A 22504-nucleotide genomic window follows, 5' to 3' on the forward strand; every position below is an offset into this window, starting at 1 on the left:
GTGTGTGTGTGTGTGTGCGTGCGTGCGTGTCCGTGTTAAGTATACACAGTATATATATATATATATACTGTATATACATATATACTGTATATAGTTGGCATGAGTGCAGTACCTCTGCGGCACGTCCCTCCAGCTGTTGCATGAATCGGCTCACATCTTCTTCTCCAACCAACTCCTGCAACACACACACACACGCACACGCGCACACACACACACACACACACACACACACACACAAGTTTTAGCATTAGAATTCCAACCCAGCCAGGAGACGTCACACATTTCTCCTCCATAGCTTGTTTAGAGTGTTTGGGTGTGTATAATTGTGGTGGGTCCGGTATAATATAGATGACGAATGCGTTTTTCTTGTCTTACCACTTTGCCCGTCTCGTCCTCCTTCTCCTTCTTGAGGAACTGGACGGCCTCCAGGATGGCGCGGTAGTCGTGGATGTCATTTTCACGCAGGATCTGCTCAAAGTCTTTGGGGTCGTGGCCTCTCAGTAACTCCACAATGTTCACTTCAGCTTTCTCCTTAGGACTCTTGCTTTTAGATGGAGTCCTGTCACACAACCAATACAAGGAAGTCAGTCTGACATGACCACATGAAAGGAAGCCTTACCTTTAATAGTAAACGTGTTGCTGTCGGACAGAAACCTTGTACAGTATTGCCATATTTAAACCTTTTTGGTAAATCAATGCCCTACTTCATCCTAGTGTAACGCAAAAATAGCCAATCCACCAGCTTTTCTAGGTACTAGAATTTCTATTTAGAACAAAACAATATGTGTGGCCGACGGTGTCTACTGAAATATAGAAAGGTAGAAAGGCAACAGAACCACTTACTTCTTCAGTTTAGCCCTGAAGTCTCCGAGTCCTTCACCTTCCACCATCTTGCTGACCTCCATGTCAGCACTGCTTTCAATCTCTCCATGTTTGTTGGAGGCCACGCACCTGTACTGTCCAGAGTCAGACTTTGTCACCTCCTTGATCTCCAGCTTGGCATCCTGTCCCTTCTGCTCCATGGAGATACGACCACCAGGGGTGATCTGTCTCCATTTACCCTTCATCCATTTCACACTGGGGATGGGGTCACCACCGATCTTGGCAATAAAGGTGGCGGTGTCCTCTGTAAAACGAAATTGAAACTTTCAACAAACTTGTCACTTTTGGTTGATTTAGTTGTGTCTGAGCAAAGCAAATGAGTCAACTTACTCTCAGTGACAGCGATGTTCTTGGGCTCTTCAATGAAGAACAAGTTGTCCAGTCTTTTGACTGGGGCAGCGGGGGCTGCAGCAGCCGCACCTGCAGGCTCACCAGGAGATGGCTTGGCTGAGGGAAACATTTCAGCAGGTGAGTACACAGCACTGGCACTTTTACTGAGCCCATCTTTGAAGAAATGGGAAGTGTACTCTCAAATAAGACGTGACAAGAAGTCAAGTGAACAACAAAGGCAGCACATATTTGTGCCATGCAACATGAATGCAAATTTACGAAGTAATCAATCTGTTACATTTGTTATGTAACTATCTGTTTTGAGAGATTATAAAGTAAATCATTTTGTATTTACACTGCATTTTAATGATGCCAAATCAGTTCCTGAGTAATAGTAAATCCTTCTGCGACATGAAAGCAGGAGGACAAAGACAAATAAAGCACCAATAAAATCTCTGCTATTTCCTGTACATGGTCAAAAGATTAACTTTCCGGACTCCCTGTGGATAAAATGGTCTGTAGCATGTTAGATATTAAAGAACAGTTGGAACAAGAACAGACGAAGCACAACACGGTGGTAGATGTTGTTAAGACATATTGTGAAAGAACGATCTCCAAATAAGATCTCATTTCCATCATGCGAATCTCATTTCCATCATGCGAATGCGACAAGGTTACCTTTGACAGTCACCACCACCACCCTGGACTTGCAGAAGTCACTGCCGGTAGCATTGCTAGCCTTACAGAGGTAGTCCCCTGCATCAGACTGGTATGCCTGGCTTATCTCCAGATAGGGGCTGTTGTCCTCAAATGTGATTTTCATGTTTCCACCAGATTTAAGCTCCTTCCTGTCCTTCAACCACTGGATCTTCAGAGGAGGAGAACCACTGACGTGGCATTTAAGGATCAACTTCTCCCCCTCAGTCACCGTCAGCGGAGTGAGAGGAACGTCAAACTTAGGAGCTATTGCAGCCTCTGAATAAGTCAGGGGGAAACAACCAATAGTTACACTTATTTGTTTCACAAATAGTATAAATAAAGACTGCCTTCCTTCAGAATGAATGAACCTTTGGAAATATAGTAATAAGACCATGCCATTGAGAACATGTTTGTTCAAGAACCATTTGATTAAAATGTTTTAAAGAAAACTAAAATACAATTAGAATAGAAGTTTATATTACACATATTACTTATGTCATCATAATATGTATATTATAATGTGTCTATTTTTATCATATCATTCAAACACACCTGAGATAGTGAGTGACACTTGACAGGCAGCTTTGCCAGCCTCATTGGTAACCTCACAAGAGTACAGGCCGCTGTCAGAGAATGTGGCGTTTGAGACAGACACCACGGCCACGTTGTTTTTGAAGCTGATGTCATGCTTGTCAGAGCTGGACAGTTCCCTGTTGTCCTTCAGCCAGGTGCATGTCATGGGCTGGGAGCCAGACACACGTGCCTCAATCTTCACCGTCTTGCCAGCTAAATCCATCATGGACTCAGAGGGCTTCTTGGTGAAGTTTGGAGGCACTTTGCGTTCTGTTAGTGGAGGGGAGAAGTAAAGAATATGAGGCCAAGTCATAACAGTGATTAGGATTCTAAAGCTTTATCGATTTACCAGGCCGGTACGGGTCTATCAAGGTCACGTTTCAAAGCAATCCAGAAAGGTAACCAATCACAAGCAGCAAACCTTTGGCGAAGGAAAATGGGTAGAAAGACCAGACAAACGAAAAGCAATCCCGTGAAAAAAACTAAACATGAAAACCGGAGTCAAACCCAAAAGACCAAATCCAAGCAAAACCATGTGAAAGAACACAAATGAAAGCAAACATTGCTTCAAGGCAATGAAACCCAGTTTCAAACCAACAAGACAAGACACAACAGTACAATTCCATAACTGTACCGACAACCTCTTATCAATATATCTATAATAGTTTCCTCATCAACAAACGCATGACCAAAGGCAACAACATTAAATGTCAGTAATGTGCATGACAGTATTGTTGTTTACTGTTAGTGATTTAAGTATCGGAATCAGACAGAGGCGAATGAATTGTCAGTTTGTTACCTATTTTCACATGAGCATGACAGATGTCAGAACCTGCAGCATTGGAAATTTCACAAGTGTATTTTCCAGCTGACTGAGTTCTGTCATTGTTGAGGACTTCCAGAACGCAGGTTGAGTTTGTGGTTTTAACGTTATACAGATAAGAAGCCCAGATCAGCTTGTTGTCCTTCTTCCAGGTAACATAGGCCCTCTGGCTTCCAGAGTACGAGCACTCCAGACGCAGAGGTTGGCCCAGTTCGTGGGAGACGTCCACCATTGGCTTGACAAAGCGGACAGGTTCTAAGAAGAGTAATGTTGAAATCAGACACGTGGACACCACTGATTGTTTGTTTACATGCGGAGGGACACAGCTATAGCTAGCTACTTTACTGCTCTCCCTGGATAATCATGTTCATGAATCCATGGATATTTCCATTCGTAGGTAAAGGAAAACTATGTGGATGGATTTAGTGCACCTACTTTGCGTTCAACTATGGAAGCCAATCTATTTTGAGCATGATAAATAAATAGCTACAAATTAAAGGTGGCGTAAGTGATATTTTTAGGTAAAAAGAAAAAGGTTAAGAGAGAGAGATCTAGATTCCGATAGTAATTGTTGATATAGTGTTTATTCAGTAATAGAGGTCTCTCCCTGTTTTCTAAAGAGCTGGAGAGCTGGGGAGACCCCTGTTACTGAACAAACACTATTATAGCGATTACTAAGGGGAGCTATTCAACACTTACTTTTACCAAAACATATCACTTACAGCACCTCTAAAAGGACCTCATGCTGGTAATGTGAAATGCGCATGCACAACGCAGGTTAGTGTTACCTAGTGTGACATAAGCATGGCAGCTGTCAGAGTGCTGAGCATCGGAAATTTCACAGGTGTATTTTCCCGCAGCTTCCTCTCTGTCACTATTGAGGACCTCCAGGACACAGCTGGAGTCGGTGGTCTTGACGTTGTACTTATAGGAGGCCCAGATGAACTTCCCGTCTTTTTTCCAGGTGACAGACACTCTCTGGTCACCAGCGAACGCAACCCTAAGAGTCAGAGGTTCACCCACGCAGAACGTGGTGTCCTCCAGCTTCCTGACAAAGCGTAATGGTTCTGCGAAAAGCATTGATGGTTATTGCAGCGATTAAGCAGTTATTTATGCCAGTGGTTCTCAAACTATTCATGTCAAGGACCCCCAAGTTAATATACATTTAGCCCCCCATGAGAAAATATTTTGTGCACATAAGATTTGTGTAGAGTGTTAAAACATATTTTTATGCTTTATTATCCAATTTTGCTGGCAAACCCCTGGAAGCCCCTCAAGGATCCCTGAGGATCCCACTTTAAGAACCACTGATATAAGCAGACAGAAATAATCATTATAATTCAAAGATGAATTTATGATTATGACTATGCAGTAGCCTTGAATTAATTTAAATTATGAGCATGTGAAAGACTAGAAAGGAAGAAACTTAGGGAATAGATGAGGCTGATGATGTATTAGAGAGCTGATACCTTTCTTAGAGGTTTTGCACATGACATATGCGTCACAGACTGCAGAACCCTCTGCGTTAGAAACTTCAACTGAATAATGTCCAGCCGCCGCCTCTCTGTCGCTATTGAGCACCTCCAAAGAACAGGAGGAGTCTGTGGTCTTGACGTTGTACAGGTAAGAAGCCCAGATGGGTTTCCCGTCCTTCTTCCAGCTCACATACACCCTCTGGCTACCAGTGTAGGTGCAGCTGAGTGTCAACGGATCACCCAGTTTGAATGCCGTGTCTTCCAGTTTTTTCACAAAGCGCACAGGTTCTGAGAGAAGCAATAATGGTATTAGTTGCATTGTTTTGCCTGTATTAGGTAAGGTCAGTAAAGCAGTATAGTCTCTCAAGACAGACTGTTGGCTCACACAAGTTTCAAATGCTTCCACCTGACAGTAAGTACAACAGAGTGCTGACAAATGCATAGGAGGTAAAGCAGATATGCCCATCCCAGTGACTTTGCTGTCACAAAAATAAGTCCTACAGCAAATCAAATTAGTCAAAGCCTACAGTATCTAGCTAACTGGTTATAAGAAATGGAAATTACCCCCAGAAATTAAGTAGGCTAGTTACAGACTCTGTAGCATTCAAAGATTGTGGAAGAGTTGTCTGATTTGAGAGACTATTGAAGCAGTGAATATAAATTATGCAGTAATATGAATTCAAGTTTATTTTTTACCACTAGAAATAATTAACTGATTAATGTATGTATTGTTTTCAAACATATTTGTCAAGTGGGGAGTTACCTAGTCTGACATGGGCATGACAGATGGCAGAACTACTAGGGTTGGATATTTCACAGGAATATTTTCCAGCAGCCACTTCCCTGTCGCTGTTTAAGACCTCCAGGACACAGGAGTGGTCTGTGGTCTTCACGTTGTACAGGTAGGAAGCCCAAATGGGTTTCCTGTCCTTGGACCAGCTCACATACACCGGCTGACTGCCAGTGTATGTGACCTGGAGCTTCAAAGGCTGGCCCACCCTAAACGTAGTGTCTTCCAGCTCTTTGACAAAGCACACAGGTTCTAGGAGAGGTAATGGTATGTTAGATTATTCACCTGTCTACCACCAACATAGAGGAATGAACAATATGTGATTGATGATTTAATATTGGACATGATGTTGGGTGATTTACCTAGCTTAACCTGACAGTGGCAGATAGCCGAGTTCTCAGAGTTAGAAATCTCACAGGAGTATTGTCCTGCTGCTTCTACTCTGTCATTGTAGCGGACCTCCAACACACAAGCATTGTGTGTGGTCTTCACGTTGTACTTGTAGGAGGCCCATATTGGTTTGCCATCCTTTTTCCAGCTCACATAGACGGGGGGGCTGCCACTGTAGGCAAAGTACAGCGAGAGGGGCTGGCCCAGCCTGAAGACTCTGTCTTCCAGCTTTTTCAAAAAGTGAACAGGTTCTATAGGAAACAATCATGCGGTTATTGTGATGTAAAGCAAAAAGATGAATTGCGTATATAACGTCTACAAGGGAGCTTGTTGTTGAAGTAATATTAAATATTAAAAGCATCGATGTAGACAATATTATTGTTATATGCTTTACCTAGCTTTACATTAGCATGGCATACGTCAGTTCCTGCAGCATTGGAAATTTCACAAGTGTATTTTCCAGCCGCCTCTTTTCTGTCACTGTTGAGAACTTCCAGGATGAGGGTGTCTTGTGTGGTTTTCACATTGTACTTGTATGAAGCCCATATTAGCTTGTCATCCTTCTTCCAGGTCACATACACTCTCTGGCTCCCAGTGTACGTGCACTTGAGAGTCAATGGTTGTCGCAGTTTGTAATAAGTGTCTTCCAGCTTTTGCACAAAGCGTACAGGTTCTGAGAGGAGCAATGATTGGATTAGAGGCATTTTGATTATTAGCAGAGAAATTATGAAGCTCATGCACAGCATAAGTTTTTTTGTTGAGCCATGAAGCGATTGCAAAGCTACTGAAATGAGGCTGTTTATGTATTATGTAATGTATGTATGTCACTAGAATTGCCTCAATACTGTACATTGTATCATCGTCAAATGACAACACAAGTAGAAGGATGTGACTGACTGCATTCGAAAGCTTTGTTCCAAGATGTTGGATAATTATGAAAAATGTGTGGCTTGAATATGCACAACTACAACAACTACTTGATCTGGTTGATGCAAGTGATGCAAGATGAACGACAAGCAGATGAAATGTTATTGCAGTGTTACCCAGGCTGACGTAAGCGTGGCAGGTATCAGTTCCGGCACCGTTGGAAATCTCGCAAGTGTACTTGCCGGCCGCCTCTGGCCGGTCACTGTTGAGGACTTCCAGAATGCATGTTGAGTCAGTAGTTTTAACATTGTACTTATAAGACGCCCAAATGAACTTGTCGTCCTTCCTCCAGGTGACATGGACCCTCTGGCTGCCAGTGTATGTGCACACTAGTTTCAGAGGATGGCCTACCCTGAATGTGGTGTCCACGAGCTTCTGGGCAAAGCGCACCGGTTCTGAGAGCAGTAAAGGTGATGTTAGATAATATGCATTAACATGCACAAGTAAGTGATTTCCTGTTAGCTGTGTGAGCAAACCCAGCAAGGATTAATACTGTACTGTCAACTCATTCCAAAGACTTCAGATGATTGAACAAAACCAACAAATCTTTGACTAAGACATAATTGTATAATTTGTCTCCATCCATATCTATAGCTGTAAAAAATCTCTCCAGTGTCGTCGAGTGTTGTTTTTGACCATCTTAAGTACAGCCATGTAATCAACACACGACATTGAGTATTGCTTATATGTTTCAATGATCCACCGATTTCAAGCCAGGAAACCTCCAAAAAAGTATGAATACATGCAGTACATGAATGCATGCAAAGTGTTGCAAAGAATGCAACACTTAAAATGTATTGGCTGTCCAAAAGACTGTTGGAGACTATTTTGTAAAAATGAACAAGCTTCACCTTTGACAACCACTCGACAGCTGGCAGAAGCTGAACCGATGCGGTTTTCAGCCTTGCAGGTGAACTCTCCATCGAACTTGGTTGTTTTGCTCAGTTTCAACGTTGCAACGCCATTGGAGAACTCCATTGTGCACGTGTCAGATTTACGCAGCTTTCCATCGGCTTTAAACCAAAACACTGAGATGTCAGGAGTTCCGGCAACGCGGCATCTCAGCGTAACTGGTTCACCTGCGTTAACTTCTACTGGCTCCATCTTGTCAACAAAGTATGGTCGTTCTGAGGTGAAATATCATGTTTGATTAATATAACTATAGATGATAAGTTATAGATGAATGAAGGAATTCTGATGATATAAAGATACAAGTTTCTGTTAACACCTTATGTAAATAAAACACCTTTACCTATCATAGTCACTTGTGCTTCACATTTGTCACTTCCGACACCGTTTTCTATTTCGCAAGAGTATCTACCAGCTGCTTCCATCCTGTCTGAGTAAAGGACGTCTAGAATGCAGGATTTGTCCGTTGTGATGACATTGTACTGATAGGAAGCCCAGATCAATTTACCATCCTTCATCCAGGTTATTCTTAATCTGGGGTTTTCGGTAAATGTGACCTCAAGCCTCAGAGGCTTGTCCTTCTCAGAGGTAATATTCTTCAACTTCTTCACGAAGCGGACCGGTTCTAGGAGAAGCAGTGTGTTGATTAATTACTTCACTTTCACTAACTAATATCAACAAAAAGGAATAAGGGTTTCTCTAAAGTAATGCTAACAAACCTTGCACAAACAGGTTAACTGGACAGCTTTCTTTCCCAGCATCATTAATGATCTGGCATGTGTACTCTCCAGCATGAGTCTTGTCAACTTTGTTAAGATGCAGAGTGGCTACGTTGTCTTTCAGGGCAATGTCACAGCCCTTTCCGTGTTGCATCTCCTTGCTTCCCCTGAACCACTTGACTTTCAGAGGGGCAGTGCCTTTCACCTTGGCTGTGAAAGTAACATTTTTACCCGGCAGCGTTTCTTTCAGCTGAGGTTTTTCCACAAACGATGGAGGTTCTGGTTTCAAAAAGAGAAGTTTTATAGGATAATGTTAGATCCCTGGCTGAGAAATACGTCTTTCAAACTGTCTAGAATCAAGTGCCTGTACATCTACTAACCTGTGACAGTCACAGAGGCACTGGTCTCACTGGCTCCAGCAGAATTAACAGCTTTGCAAGTGTACTTGCCAGAGTCAGACAACGTGATAGTTGGCACGCTCATTTTACAAGTATTATCACTGAAGCTGATGCCATAGGATGGGCCACTCTTTAATTCCTGGCCATCATGGAACCAGGAGGTGGTGAAAGGAGCAGAGCCAGCGACCTTACACTCCATCTCACCAGGCTTACCGACAACAAGATGGGTGTCTCTAAGTTTTCTTATGAACGTAGGAGGAATCATCTTATCTGTATTAAGAGAGAATATGTGGTTTCATATTGGTATGCTACAAGCAAGATAGAAATCTTATCAATGGAATCAACTGATATTGCAAGCCAACCAATGGCAGGGGAACTTTGATCACAGACCTGAAACAGACAGTTTGATTTTGCAGGAAGCAGCTCCCATAGTATCTTTTACTTCCAGTTTGTATTCTCCTGCATCTGGTTTATCAGCTGATCGAATCTTCAGGATGGCCCTCTTCTTAGAGAAGGACATCTGATATTTGGCACCAGCAGAAATCTCTTTGTTGTCTTTGAACCATGTGGTTTTCAGTTCTGCTGCGCCAGACACTGTCACTTCAAGAGATGAAGTCTCGCCCGTCTTCACAATTAAAGACTCAGGGAAATCCACGACAGAAGGGGGTTCTAGAAATTAAGCAAGAAAAACTTTTAGCTAACTGAATTCTATCTGTATCTGGATAGACTGAATCTGGAGTGGTACAAACCTAGAACAGTGACTTGGGAGACACACTCCACAACTCCAGAGTAATTGCTAAGTTGGCAGGTGTATTTTCCCGCTGTGGTGGCGTCAGCCTTAAAGACCTTAAGGCTAGCCACATTGTTCTCAAATGTGATCTTCCTGTTGTCACCGTCTCTAAGAATGTGATCCTTGTCCTGAACCCAGGACACAACCAAGGGCTCGGATCCTTTGACTGTGGCTGCTAGCGTAAACTCCTTACCAGCCATCACTGACTGGTCAGTCAGTTTCTTCACAAACACTGGTGGTGCTGAATAGTGAGCAGAACAGTGGTGGTGAGATCAAGGGATTGCATGGGGAGCAAAACTGTTTTACTAATTACTACCAAAGATGTACTTTACTAACCTTTTAGGCTAACTGTTGTACGACAGGTCTCACTGCCTACACAGTTTGAGACGGTGCACTCATAGATGCCACCGTCATCTGCTCCTAGTTTCATCATGTGTAGTGTAGCAGAATTGCCTTCATTGATCATTTTATATTTAAAGCCCTCTTTAAGGGGCCGTTTGTCTTTGTACCAGGTAATCTGGCATGGTTGTGTGCCATAGATCTCACAGTAGAGGCTGGCCTCTTTTCCTATAGCACCATCCACTGGGTTCAGTGTTTTAGTGAAGGACGGGGGCTCTAGAAAATATAATTGAGAGAAGTTAAAAATAATAGTCACGGTCGGACAAGTATCTTCAAAATCAATTCTCTCAAGTCTGGGGGACATGCTCAGTTCAGTTCATGCTGTAGAGAATCCACACCGTATTCCAAATCAGAAAAAGACAAACAAATAGAGATGGGGAGGGAATATTCTCTGATATTCATGCTACAAAGGGATTGTAGGTTCAACGAAAATGTAAGTGTGGGAGCGGTCAAAGATGTGGTCATTCTTTTAACGGAGGAAAGAACACATACGAAATGAGGTGCTGTTAACAACTGTGAACGAGCAGAGGACACGAAAGAGAAAACGTGATACGACACAGGAGGCAATGAAAGATTTGGTCATTCTTTTAACAGTGGAACGAACACATAAATAACAATGTGCTGTTCACATTCATGCTCTCCAAAACTTTGGGAGACAAAAAACAAATGTCCATGCCGAAATGATTTTAGATGGGGGACACAACACAACAACCGTGAACGTTCCGAGGAAACGCAAGACGCAATCTCAAAACACACCGGAACCATCTTCAAACTTTGAGGTTCATGCGAGCACAATTTCGGTAGCTGACCTTGGACTGTGAGAATGGTGCTGCAGCTTACACTGCCAGCATCATTATTTGCCTCACAGGTATAGACGCCATTGTCCTCCATCCTCATGGAGCGCAGCTGAAGATACGCCGTTGAATTGACAAACATGGTTTTATAGTTGCCGCTGTCGGTTATCTTTTGATCATTTTTGTACCAGCACACTTTCAAGGAACGTGAACTGGTAAGCTTGCATTCGAAGCGGTGCCCTTCACACAGCTTCACAAAGGTATTGGGAGGCAGTTTCTGGACAAACCGTGGAGGTTCTGTAAAAATCAAATAAGAAACACTTACTAAAACGTGACATCTAATAATAAAATTGATGATGGAGACTGGCCATGGGATGTTGAATGGCAACATAAATAACCCTGTAAAAAAATTACGATCTGGTTCAAGCTGGTGGAGGTGAAGATGTAGGCGAAGACGTGGTTGTGAAAATACAGTAGATAATTCACGAAGTGGTGGACGAAAAAAAAAGGAAGTCCAACACACCAACAACTCTGCGTCACATTTCACTCTTCCTGCTTCATTGGTAACTTGGCAAGAATAGGTTCCGGTTTGCAAAGGGCCGACCGAGCAAAGATCTATGTAAGAAGAATATTTCTCCAGTTCAGTCATACACGATGGCTCCAATACAAGTTCAGAGTCATCCTTGAACCACTTCACAGTAGACAGAGGTGTTCCTTCGTAGACACTTGTGAAGTAGACTTTGGAATGACAGCCTGGGTTTCAGGCTTAGTTACAAAGTGTGGTGGCACTACAGAAAACGTTTTCAGATACAGGGTGTGAGCTGTATTCTTCATACAGGCTGAAATTACTTAAATAAATGAAAACTAACAATACATATCTAAGCTTTAGCTGTAAGCACAGCACTGCATGCAGCGCTGCCGGCTTTGTTGGTTAATAGCATTATAAAGCGATCAAATCTAAAATGTTAGGCTGGAGTAGCGCTGTGCAAAAGCAAGTGACCACTGTGACCGGCCTCACAGGCAGGAATCCTGAGAGTGGCCATGTTGTTCTCAAACGTCCTCTCAATCTTAGGATCTTCCAGGATCCAGCTCTCGTCTTTTTGCCATTGCACAGAGATGGGGGGCGAGCCCTTCACCATGCACTGAAAGACTGCAATGCCTCCCAGAACACTAGAGATACTTTCAATCTTCCCAATGAATGACGGTGGAGATGATATGAAAACAAACATTTTGCTATGACATCAGGAAGTGTACATTGTTGTACACTTGTACGTACGTACGTACGTACGTACGTGCGTGCATGCGTGCGTGCGTGTGTGTGTGAGAGAGAAAGATAGAGAGAGAGAATTCAATGTATACAGAATCAATGCCAACCTTTGATTGACAGAGCTGCAGTACTAGTATAGTGTCCAACCTCATTGGCGACCATGCAATGATGAGAACCAGCATCTAGCAAATGACAGTCCTGGATATTCAAACTCATGACTTCATCACTGTGTGCGTGTGTGCGCTTTGGGCTGGATGCAATTTAAACCATTCAACCTCAACCTTGCAAACAAATGCTGCCACAGACCTTCTAACAACTTCTAGTCAACTCTTCAACACAGGAAGGAGGCTTCTGAAAGGAGCATTTAAATAAACCAAATGATCAAATCTATCTTCTATGTAACCGTGTAAATAAATAAGATATCTCCAAACCATCCTTTTACTGATAGCACAACCAAGAAAGCATTTCATCCTGCCTTCACAGTAAAATAGCAGCACACAGCTCTAATCTGGCCAACATCGTGTGCAACAAGTTTGCACACAAACACTTAACCATCCTTTTACTGATAGCACAACCAAGAAAGCATTTCATCCTGCCTTCACAGTAAAATAGCAGCACACAGCTCTAATCTGGCCAACATCGTGTGCAACAAGTTTGCACACAAACACTTTACCATCTCCTACATTAACTATGTACCTGAAGTCAGATCTTTGCCCTCTTTCAGCCACCTGACCTTCAGGGGTTTAATGCCTGAAAATCTACATTCCAGAGTAGCTGAGTCTCCCTGGGTTACATTAATGGACAGGGACTGTTCTGACAAAACGTTCTGGCTCTGGGATAAGAAACCATTCACAACTGAAACAGCTGCTATTTTGGTATTATTGTGACATTTAGACGAACACAAGAGAAAGCACACAATGTTAGATGTGAAAAGACCAGAAAAGTCCCACAAACCTGTCACTGTGAGCACCGCATCACATCTCTGACTCCCAGCTTCGTTCTGCACATGACAGATATACTTCCCACCGTGGGAAATCTGAGTGTTTTGTAAGCTCAACGTGGCGGCTTGGGTTTCGTAGGACATCTTAATGTGCACGTCTTCTTTGAGCTCGCGGTCATCTTTGATCCAGCGGACAGTCATTGGGAGTGATCCGGACCACAAGCATTTCATCATGACCTCAGAACCCACTTGGGAGGTCACATTCTCTAGTCTCTGAACAAACGATGGTGGTTCTAGTGGGAGAGGTTCCACAGGTCAACCTATAGCCTACACAGGGTTTACTCACGTACATAAAGATTCAAGTTTGAACTCTGATGTCCAGGTTTGATGTTTTCCTTCTAAATAATAAACTAAACTGTTTGAGCTTAATGCCTATGTTAATGACACCTGTATAGAATAAAACCTTTATATATCATCGTAATATTATAATTATTATAATTATAATATTACACTGCTGTTTCAACTAACCTTTCAATGATATGTGGCAAGAGCAAGATGTCTCTCCGACCTCATTTGATACAGAGCATTGGTACGTGCCAGCATCTCCAGGCTCACACTTGGAAATCTGTACAGTAACAGTTCCATTCTGAACACTGATTTTATGCCGTCTGTCATTTCTGATTTGCTTATCATTGTGGTAGCAGTTTATTTCAAACGGAGCTGTGCCTGACACAGTTCCTTCCAAGATAAGATCACCGCTCTTTGCGAGCTCGGCAGACTCAAGTGGCCTCACAAATACTGGAGGTTCTGTGAGAAAGAAGAGGTCAGTGTTAAAATGCATGCAGCGACAGCGGAGAAGAAAGAAGGCGTAAAGCTAAAACACTGAACCAACCTTTGACTGACACTGTGCTGCTGCAGCGGTCACTGCCAGCATCACTGGACGCCACACACTCATAATCTCCACTATCCTTAACAGTACAGTCCACTACCTCCAGGGACGCCATTGAGTCAGAGAAAGACATTCTGTGTCTATGGTCTGAATTGATGTCAACGCCATTTTTAGACCATTTGATACTGATCACAGGGCTGCCCTGCACTTTGCAGAATAACTTCAAAGAATGTCCAACTTTCACCAGTTGTGAAGGCTCAACCTTCAATGAAAATGTGGGCGGTTCTGTGAATTAACAATAACAGTTAGAGATAGAAAAAGAAAATACAGACAGAAAAAGAGTATCAGTTAGCAAAGAAGAAAGGGCACCTTTGACAAAAAGGACTGCGGTGCAGTCAACCTTCCCAACTTCATTGGATACTTGGCATGTGTATTTGGCAGAGTCATCAGGTTTCACTTTCTGAAGCTCCAAGGAGCTTGAAGAGGCATCTTTCTTAATGAAACATGAGCGTCCAGTGGAAATCTCTTTGTCTTCTTTGAACCACTTAACAAGTAAAGGAGCTGTTCCAGTGAAGCCAGCTTTCAAAACAACATTTGATCCTGGTGGGGCTTCCTTGGATTCAGGCTTCATAGTGAAAATCGGAAGTTCTAGATTTATTCAGGAAGAAAAACATCATTACATTCAAAGAGAATGTCAATAAGAACTGACACATGTTTACATGTTGTCCATTGTTACTTTAACAAAGTTCTTTTGATGTCATGAACTAATCTGACCTGTGACACACAGAACACCAATGCTCTCCTTGTGTCCGGCAGTGTTGGAAGCTCGACACATGTAAGCTCCAGCATCGCTTTTCAGCACGCTCTTTATCAGCAGGGAAGCTGTGTTCTCACTGAAGTCAAGCTTATATTTCCCATCTGTATTTATTTCTTTATCATCTTTGTACCAAGAAATATTGATTGGCTTGGATCCAGATACTTTGCAATCCATGGTGACATCAGTTCCAATATTCCCATCAACTTTCTTAAGACTTTTTGTAAAGGATGGTGGAACTGGTCGATCTGTGTAAGGAAATATAATTATTTGAAATACCCTGTTTGTTGCGTTTTATAAACCTTGAATTTGAAATCTAAAGAATAACCAACCTAAAACGGTAACTGAGCATGTGCACTGGTCCTTTCCAACTTTATTGGACACCTCCATCCTGTACTCAGAGGTGTCTCCTTTTTCTGCAGTAAGAATCTTTAAGCTGCAAGCATTGTCCTTAAAAGTCATTTTATATTTACGACCAGCCATCATCTCCTTCCCATCTTTAAACCATTTCACTTTAAGTTCTGGGCTTCCAGAGATTGTACAGTCCAAGGTGGCTGAATCTCCTGCTGTCACACTGATGGAGGCCATCTTGTCTAAGATTTTTGCTGGTTCTAAAATACAACAACACAATTTTAAATGGGAAACAATCAAGGATGACATAGAAGATTTCACAGAATTTTGCTGAATATTGCAAAAGGGATTTGTCTAACCTTGCACTGTTAAAACAGCTTCGCATTTCTGATGCCCTGCTTCATTCTCTGCTAGACAGGTGTATTTGCCGCCGTGTTTTATCTCAACAGAAGAGAATGAAAGGCTAGCAATAGTGTTGTCAAATAACATTTTGACATTTGGATCATCATCTCTCAGTATCTCAGAGTCTTTCATCCATTTAACAGTGATGGGAGTTGAGCCTTTTAGGGTTCCCTGCAGTTTCACTGCATTTCCCAACAGTGCAGTGGCACTCTCCACTCTCTTTGAGAATACTGGCGGCTCTGAAATAATAGTATTAGCACTTTATTATAGCAATAGTGCTTAAGATAATAATATTGAACTAGTTATGAAGAATGCCCTGTAAAGGTGGTTGACATTACTAACCTTTCGGTTTAGCCACTGACTTTGAAGATGCTGAACCAACCTCGTTGGATACGACACACTCATATTCACCAATATCAGCGCTTGCAAATGACTGGATCTCCAATGATGCCATGGATCTCTGTGATACTATTCTATACTTCTGATCTGTGGACAGCACCTTCTTGTTCTTTAACCAGGTCACCTCAAATGGTGCGGTGCCTTCAAGCTCACATTCAAATGTGGCCACAGCTCCTCTTACTGCTTCTACAGAGACCAGTTCCTTTCTAAAAGAGGGGGGTTCTAAGAGGGGAACATTCAATGGGTTAGGTGCTGCCTTATTTTTTAATTACACTTTCAAACTCATTTCTATTCACATGCTAACTCTACAGACCTTTGACAGTGGCTTTGGTGCTGCAGCTTTCGCAGCCAGCCTCATTCAGAACCTCACAGGTATAGATCCCACTGTCTCCCAAAGCCACATCCTTTATTTCCAGGGTCACGACTCTGTCCTTCATACTGATATGATATCTGTCCCCGGCAGAGAGCTCTTTATCATTTAAGAACCAGGTAGAGTGGAGTTCAGGGGTTCCTTTGACAGTGCACTGCAGACGTGCTGTGCTGCCTCGTTTCCAGACCACAGAGGCCTCAAGCCGCTTTACAAAGCCTGGTTGCTCTGAAGGGTTTTCATTGTTACAAAGATCCAATGTTATGTCAAGTTATTGGCATTTTAAACAACAACAACTCAACATTAAGAAAGAGTGGACAAGATTAAAAGAGAAGAGAAGATTTGATAAGATGTGGTTTGCTTTGATTGAACTCAACACAACACACTCATCTTCAGTACTGTACATTTGTGACAACTTGCTGCAGTACTCCCTGTAAATTAAGTAAAGCGGTCTTACCTTGAACCACCACAGAAGAAGAGCAAGTTGCACTTCCAGCCTCATTTGTAGCTGTGCACACATATTCCCCACAATCTTTCAGCGTGGTTTTGAGGATATCAAGTGTAACCATCTTCTCTTCAAAACAGAGTTTACAATCTGGTGACTGGTGCACCTTTCTGCCACCTCTAATCCAGGTGATGGTTACTCCCATCATCTCGTTCACCTGACATTCCAGGTGTAGAGGGGCTCCAACCACCGCAGATACGGAGCCCAGTGGTTTTACAAAGCTGGGCGTGTCAATAACTCTCAGCTCCACGCTGCACACAGCTGTTCCAGATGTATTAGAGGCCTTACACTGGTACACACCATGGTCTGCTGCCTCAACTTTGGCTATTTCAAGTGTGTGCTTATTCTTTTCAGAAGAGGTGTGGTAGTGTGTAGGTAGGCTAGGCAAGGCATTGTCACCTTTGAGCCATTCAACATTCATAGGTGTAGATCCTGTCACAACACATTGTACCACGGCCCTCTTTCCAACATACACAGTTTGACCATCAGGTTTAGTTAAAAAGCTGGGTGGGTACAGCTCTATGAGGTTAAGAAAAAAAGAAATGCACATTATTAATGTGATTATTAGAATGAATTAAAACATTTTTAGCAACAAGGCAAAAATGTTTTAAGCCTGATTTACAGTTACAGTATTTATACTATAAAATAGCCAATACACAAGCTCACTTGTAATTTTGAGCTTGTAGATCTGCTATTTTCAGCGCACAACGCCATCATATGACAGAACATAAATTAAGCATTGAACCGCTGGGGAGAAAAAACGCAGGGGTCTGGATTACCCCTTAGGCCTATTCAAACTGTTCAACAGGACAACAGTTTAGAAAGAAAAAAACAAGATAAGAAAAACAGAACAGAGAGGTCAACTACAGCTCTGACCTCAAGTCGCTCATTTCAACAAACCAGAGCAGAGGAGAAAGAAGCGCATTGTTCTTACCTGTCACTGATAGAGAGCCAGAGCAGCTGTCACTTCCATGCTGATTGCTGGCCTTGCACGTGAACTCTCCACTGTCAGCCTTGGTTGGGCCCATGATTTCCAGAGAGGAGGTATGGAAGCGGCTGATAATCCTGTACTTATCGCCCTCCTTGATTGGGCTTCCATCCTTAAACCACTTGAAGCTCACGTTCGGCGCCTCCTCGGTGTCACATTCAAACTTGGCACCTTGGCCAATGTTGATCTCCAGAGGAGCGATTTTATGCTTGAACACCGGTGCCACTGCAGGAGAAACCAAAAATAATTAAATTAACATATGGAAGAGGCCAGTATCAACTCCTATGCTATGGGAATGTTTCTACAGGAGGTTAACTCATGAAATGGTGAACCTAGGATGGAAGGTGACAAACACATTATCCTGGCGTGACTGTGGGAGGAAGATGATGTTAGATTTGGATGAAGTTGTGCGAATAAGCAGAACACTAAGATAAGAGGAGTGAAAGACATCATGCAAAATAACAAGAAAGATTCAACAGTCATAGTGGCGGATGCTTGAGGTGAAGAAAAATAACACAGGAGGTGGATATGGGGGTGATGTTTGTGGAGATCCGACTGTTAAAGATTGATGAAAGAAGTGGAAGCGTCACTTGATTGAAGAGTGTGTTAGTTTTGATGAATATATCAAAGTATTTTCCATCGTCCAACCTCTGGAGACCACAGTGAGTCTTGAAGTTGTTGTCGTCTTGCCGACTTCATTTTCAGCCTCACAGACATATTCTCCTTGATGTTTCTCCTTGATAACTTTGTTGATTGTTAGTGTATATGTGTCATGATCTTTAGAACACTTGAACTCTTTGCCAGACTTCACCAGTTGTCCTTTGAAAAACCAGTTCACCTTGGTGACATGCTTAATGGTTGTGCTGAGTACAGCCTTAGTGTTTTCCTCTGTGCAAACATCCTCCAGTGACTCTAAAACCACAGGATAATCTACCAGACTGTCTGAGGACTCACTGATCATGATGGCCTCAGACAGGTATTCTTCCTTCATTTCTCTGTGGATGGTGATGTCTACATGTCGTTCAGCAGGGACCTGGCCTACAGGCAGTGAGGCTGTTAAATCTGCAGCCCCCACATCTCTGCCCTGGCTTCTGACACTCACAGACCTGCCCTCCTGTCTACTAACTTGTATGGACTCATATATCTCTGACTGACTATGAACAGTTGCACTCTGGATGGAGGTCCGGGCTTCAGTCTGGACTGTAGCAGACTGAGATATGGCTGCAGGGAAACCAACTGCACTCTCTGCAACGGTCACTGTGTCTACCATGGAAGACAGCATTTCCTTGGAGCGGGCTGAGCTGACCTGTGCTTTCTGAGGCCTGTCTATCTGCATGGTACCAGGCCGTTCTGACGTGAGAACATGCTGCTCCTTATAAACTATAGCATGGAGAGCGGCCTGCAGTTCAGTCCTGAGGTCAGCCATCTGGGGGTATTCCCCCTCAAAAGCCAGGGTGATTTCCAAGGGGGCGCCCGCTGTTGTGATAAGGTAGGTAAACATGGAATGTTTAGGCTCTTTCTGAACCTTGACTTCCTGTATCTGAGCTGCCTCTAACCTACCGACAACATCAGCCAATAACAGAGGCTGGTCACGGGCCACAGCAGACTGCAGGGCATCTTTCAGCTGACGTCTGATACTCACACTGGATGCTTTGGGAATCTGAATCACAAAGGTCATCTCCTTAGGAAGAGTTTGGCTGTCTTGAGACTCATGAACAAACATAAGTCCCCTAGGTTGAGTCTTGACACTGACAACAGAACCTTCAGATCTGCATATCTCAGTGGACTGCTCTCCAATTATCACCTGTTTCTCCTCCAGTACAACGGACTGTCTGACTGACTGACCCTCCTGAATCTGCACAGCAAAGTCCTGCTCAGCTGCCTCTAACACCACACAGCTCTCTGCAGCCACTGCCTTCTCTTCAATGTAAACCGGCCTTTTAGGTATCTTTGGCTCAATTTTCATTTCAGGCTTGAATTTGGGATCAGCGACCAGACTGGTGGTGTGACCCTCCTCCAGGACCTGTGTGTCTGTCACGCTGACAGACTGCATGACATTCCAGTGCTCCTCCTTTTGGATCAGAGCACGCTGCTGTTTAACGTCACTGGTGAAGGGAGTCTCTTTTGGGAGCTGCATGGGCTGAGAGGAGACATGGAGAACCTTCTGGGGTCTGGGTTCTGTTCTAAGCTGCGACTGAACTCCCGTCACAGACATGTCTAGCTGTTTGTGATAATCTGCTGTGAGCTCACACCTCTCCTCTGACGTGGCTGCATGTCTCCTGACCTTTTCCTGTTTCTGTGCTGCCACCTGCTCTTCCGGTTTGGGAACAGTAAATATGTCTTCCTTAGGCAGGGCTGATACAGGATGGACTGACTGAACATAGAGTGTTGGTGGTGCCTCTTTTTTCGGCACAGTGGACATAGAAGTAACCTTAGTTGAAAACTCAGAAGTTCCTTCACAAACCAGAGTTCTCTGCTCATCCTGTGTGACTGAATGTAATACAATTGGACTTTTCCTAGATTGTGCATTCTCTGGGGAAGGTTTTTCACTAGTAAATTTACGTTCTGATTGTAAAATGTCCTGATCACAGAAAACCTGCAGATTCAGGAGCCTTTGTCCCTCTTTTTGACATTGCAGAGTCATTGCAGATTGTAAACCTGGTATCAGTCCTGAGGGCTCAGCTTGGAGTTGGTATTTCTCCTCAGCACTCATAGCTGATCTAAAGACTTTGTCTTTGCATTGGACTGCACTCTCTTGTGATGCCCTGTGTATCTCAAACATCTTCTCCTTGGTTAAAGTTACTTTAGTTTCACTGACTGGTGCCAACACTGGCTTATGCTGTTCTTTCTCTATCAGGGGTTTAGAGGGCAGGTCTAAGGTGGACAGAGGATCAGTATGTCTCTCTGTTATAGGCAGTTGTCCTGTGGACTGGGCTGAGTAGAGGATCTTTACACCCTCAGTGACCCTGAACCCCCTCTCCTCATCTGGTCTTTGGGTTGTGACTGAGGTTTCTTTGAGGATAGGCAGAACAGACTCTACTTGGTGACCGGTGACAAGTTGCCTGGGCTCAGTAGATGTCTGTACCTGTTCTCGTTTCCTGTCAGCGAGAGCTTCAGCTCTCACTGTGGTAAGGGGGAGGACTTCCTCAGCAATGGCCGACATGACTTTGGCCGGCTGCTCCTTTGTATACTCTAACGCTACTAGCTCTGGGCTCAGGATGCGCTCAGAGTGCTGTTCCATGAACTTCTGCCTCTCCTGGACAGAGGATGTAAAGGCAGCCGTGTGAAGCTGTTTCGCTGGAACGGCTGAAACCTGAGGCGGATGGGTTGGGGCCACAGACACCCTCTCCTCCACCTCATGAGACTGCAGCACTGCAGCCTGGTGTGTGACCTGCTCTCTGTGTAGAGTAGCAGCTGAGATATCCAGCTCTCTAAGAGCTGACACTTGTTCACTGGGAATAATCTGTCTGTCCTCAGTACCGATGGTGTAGACCATATGGTCTGATCTGCTTCTTTCCTGTCCAGTGAGACTGACTTGGTACAAGTGGGACTGTGTCATGGTTTGTTCTGTCATGGATAATTTCAAGTCTTTAGTCTTCTGAACTAATAAGTGTTGAGATATGGAGGCAGCGTCCCTGAACACCAGCAGCTCTGCCATACAGGTCGCTTCACCAAACTGGTTTGAAGCTTTACACGTGTAGATGCCACTGTCCTGCTGTTTTATGCTCTTAATGTTGATGAACCCAAACCCATCTGGGTTGTTCACTATGACACATAACCCACTGGGTTCAATGTGATAGGTGCCTTTGAGCCACTGAACCTCTGGACGAGGGTCTCCTGTCACAACGTAAGTGAAGTAAATCTCACTGCCCTCAGCACCCCGAGCAGAATCAATCGTTTTTGTGAATTCTGGGGGTTTGCCTGTCACCTCAAACGTCTTCTCTACTCTTTGGCGCTTGCTTGGCTCCTTCACCTGAACATGAAGGTAAGAAGTGCAGGTGGATTGACCAAACCTGTTGCTAACAGTACACGAGTACTCTCCTTCATACTCCGTCTGAACTTTGTTAATAACCAGACTGTATTCATCTCTCTCATGAACAAACGTATAAACAGATGAACTTGTTAAACCACGTCCATTGAAGAACCACTCAACAGTGGGTTTAGGGAACCCAGACACTGTGACAGTAAACCTAGCAGTCTCTCCATCAGTCACAGCTGCTGGAGAGAGTTGGGAGAGGAAAACTGGCTTTTCTTTTTTCTTCTCTAAAGAGCTTGAGAACTGTTTGGACTCTGGCTTGAGTTCAAGTGTCTTGGTTTTTTGTGGTAATTTTAGGCCAGTGTAGTATGACTCCTGGGACTCTTGTTCCACTGTGACGGTTGAGCTAGACACAACTGTATAGAATAACGACAGTTGAACAGATCACAATCTTAGGAGGTAGGACATTTGCATTGAAAACAAACAGTGGTTAATCTATGGACGAGTGGATTGTATCTGAAAAATAACATAAATCTGTCTCTTCTTGGTGCATGGACATATAAATCAATATTTAACGTGGACATCTTACCTGGAAACAGTCAAGACAATTAAATCTTTACATATAAAAGGTATGTTAAGTCATAAAAAATAATATAACATTTGACAATATTTGTAAATTAAAGCAAATACAGTACACTAGAACAAAGA

At 43.4% G+C, this 22504-nt stretch overlaps 1 protein-coding gene across 1 annotated transcript in view; it reads right to left on the reverse strand.

Annotated features, from left to right (window-relative positions):
* Positions 1–22504, reverse strand: part of ttn.1 (titin, tandem duplicate 1) — a gene marked incomplete at both ends in the record, with an annotated part of 155201 nt that overhangs the window by 111419 nt on the left and 21278 nt on the right. The window contains 35 exons of the mRNA XM_080752838.1: positions 376–559; positions 844–1126; positions 1213–1329; positions 1891–2187; positions 2464–2754; positions 3284–3562; positions 4096–4374; positions 4777–5070; positions 5546–5824; positions 5935–6213; positions 7006–7284; positions 7741–7902; positions 8211–8423; positions 8518–8796; positions 8898–9185; positions 9306–9584; positions 9665–9946; positions 10042–10320; positions 10914–11195; positions 11313–11325; positions 11566–11636; positions 11917–12048; positions 12862–12995; positions 13116–13398; positions 13634–13912; positions 13998–14279; positions 14364–14642; positions 14769–15056; positions 15141–15419; positions 15519–15800; positions 15904–16182; positions 16274–16555; positions 16785–17351; positions 17767–18045; positions 18469–22212. Coding sequence (XP_080608964.1) covers positions 376–559; positions 844–1126; positions 1213–1329; positions 1891–2187; positions 2464–2754; positions 3284–3562; positions 4096–4374; positions 4777–5070; positions 5546–5824; positions 5935–6213; positions 7006–7284; positions 7741–7902; positions 8211–8423; positions 8518–8796; positions 8898–9185; positions 9306–9584; positions 9665–9946; positions 10042–10320; positions 10914–11195; positions 11313–11325; positions 11566–11636; positions 11917–12048; positions 12862–12995; positions 13116–13398; positions 13634–13912; positions 13998–14279; positions 14364–14642; positions 14769–15056; positions 15141–15419; positions 15519–15800; positions 15904–16182; positions 16274–16555; positions 16785–17351; positions 17767–18045; positions 18469–22212 — 12398 coding nt within the window. The remainder of the gene's footprint in view (positions 1–375; positions 560–843; positions 1127–1212; positions 1330–1890; positions 2188–2463; positions 2755–3283; positions 3563–4095; positions 4375–4776; positions 5071–5545; positions 5825–5934; positions 6214–7005; positions 7285–7740; positions 7903–8210; positions 8424–8517; positions 8797–8897; positions 9186–9305; positions 9585–9664; positions 9947–10041; positions 10321–10913; positions 11196–11312; positions 11326–11565; positions 11637–11916; positions 12049–12861; positions 12996–13115; positions 13399–13633; positions 13913–13997; positions 14280–14363; positions 14643–14768; positions 15057–15140; positions 15420–15518; positions 15801–15903; positions 16183–16273; positions 16556–16784; positions 17352–17766; positions 18046–18468; positions 22213–22504) is intronic.

The sequence above is a fragment of the Nannobrachium achirus genome (assembly GCF_963921795.1).
Source record: "Nannobrachium achirus genome assembly, chromosome: 22".
Lineage (NCBI taxonomy): Eukaryota > Metazoa > Chordata > Actinopteri > Myctophiformes > Myctophidae > Nannobrachium > Nannobrachium achirus.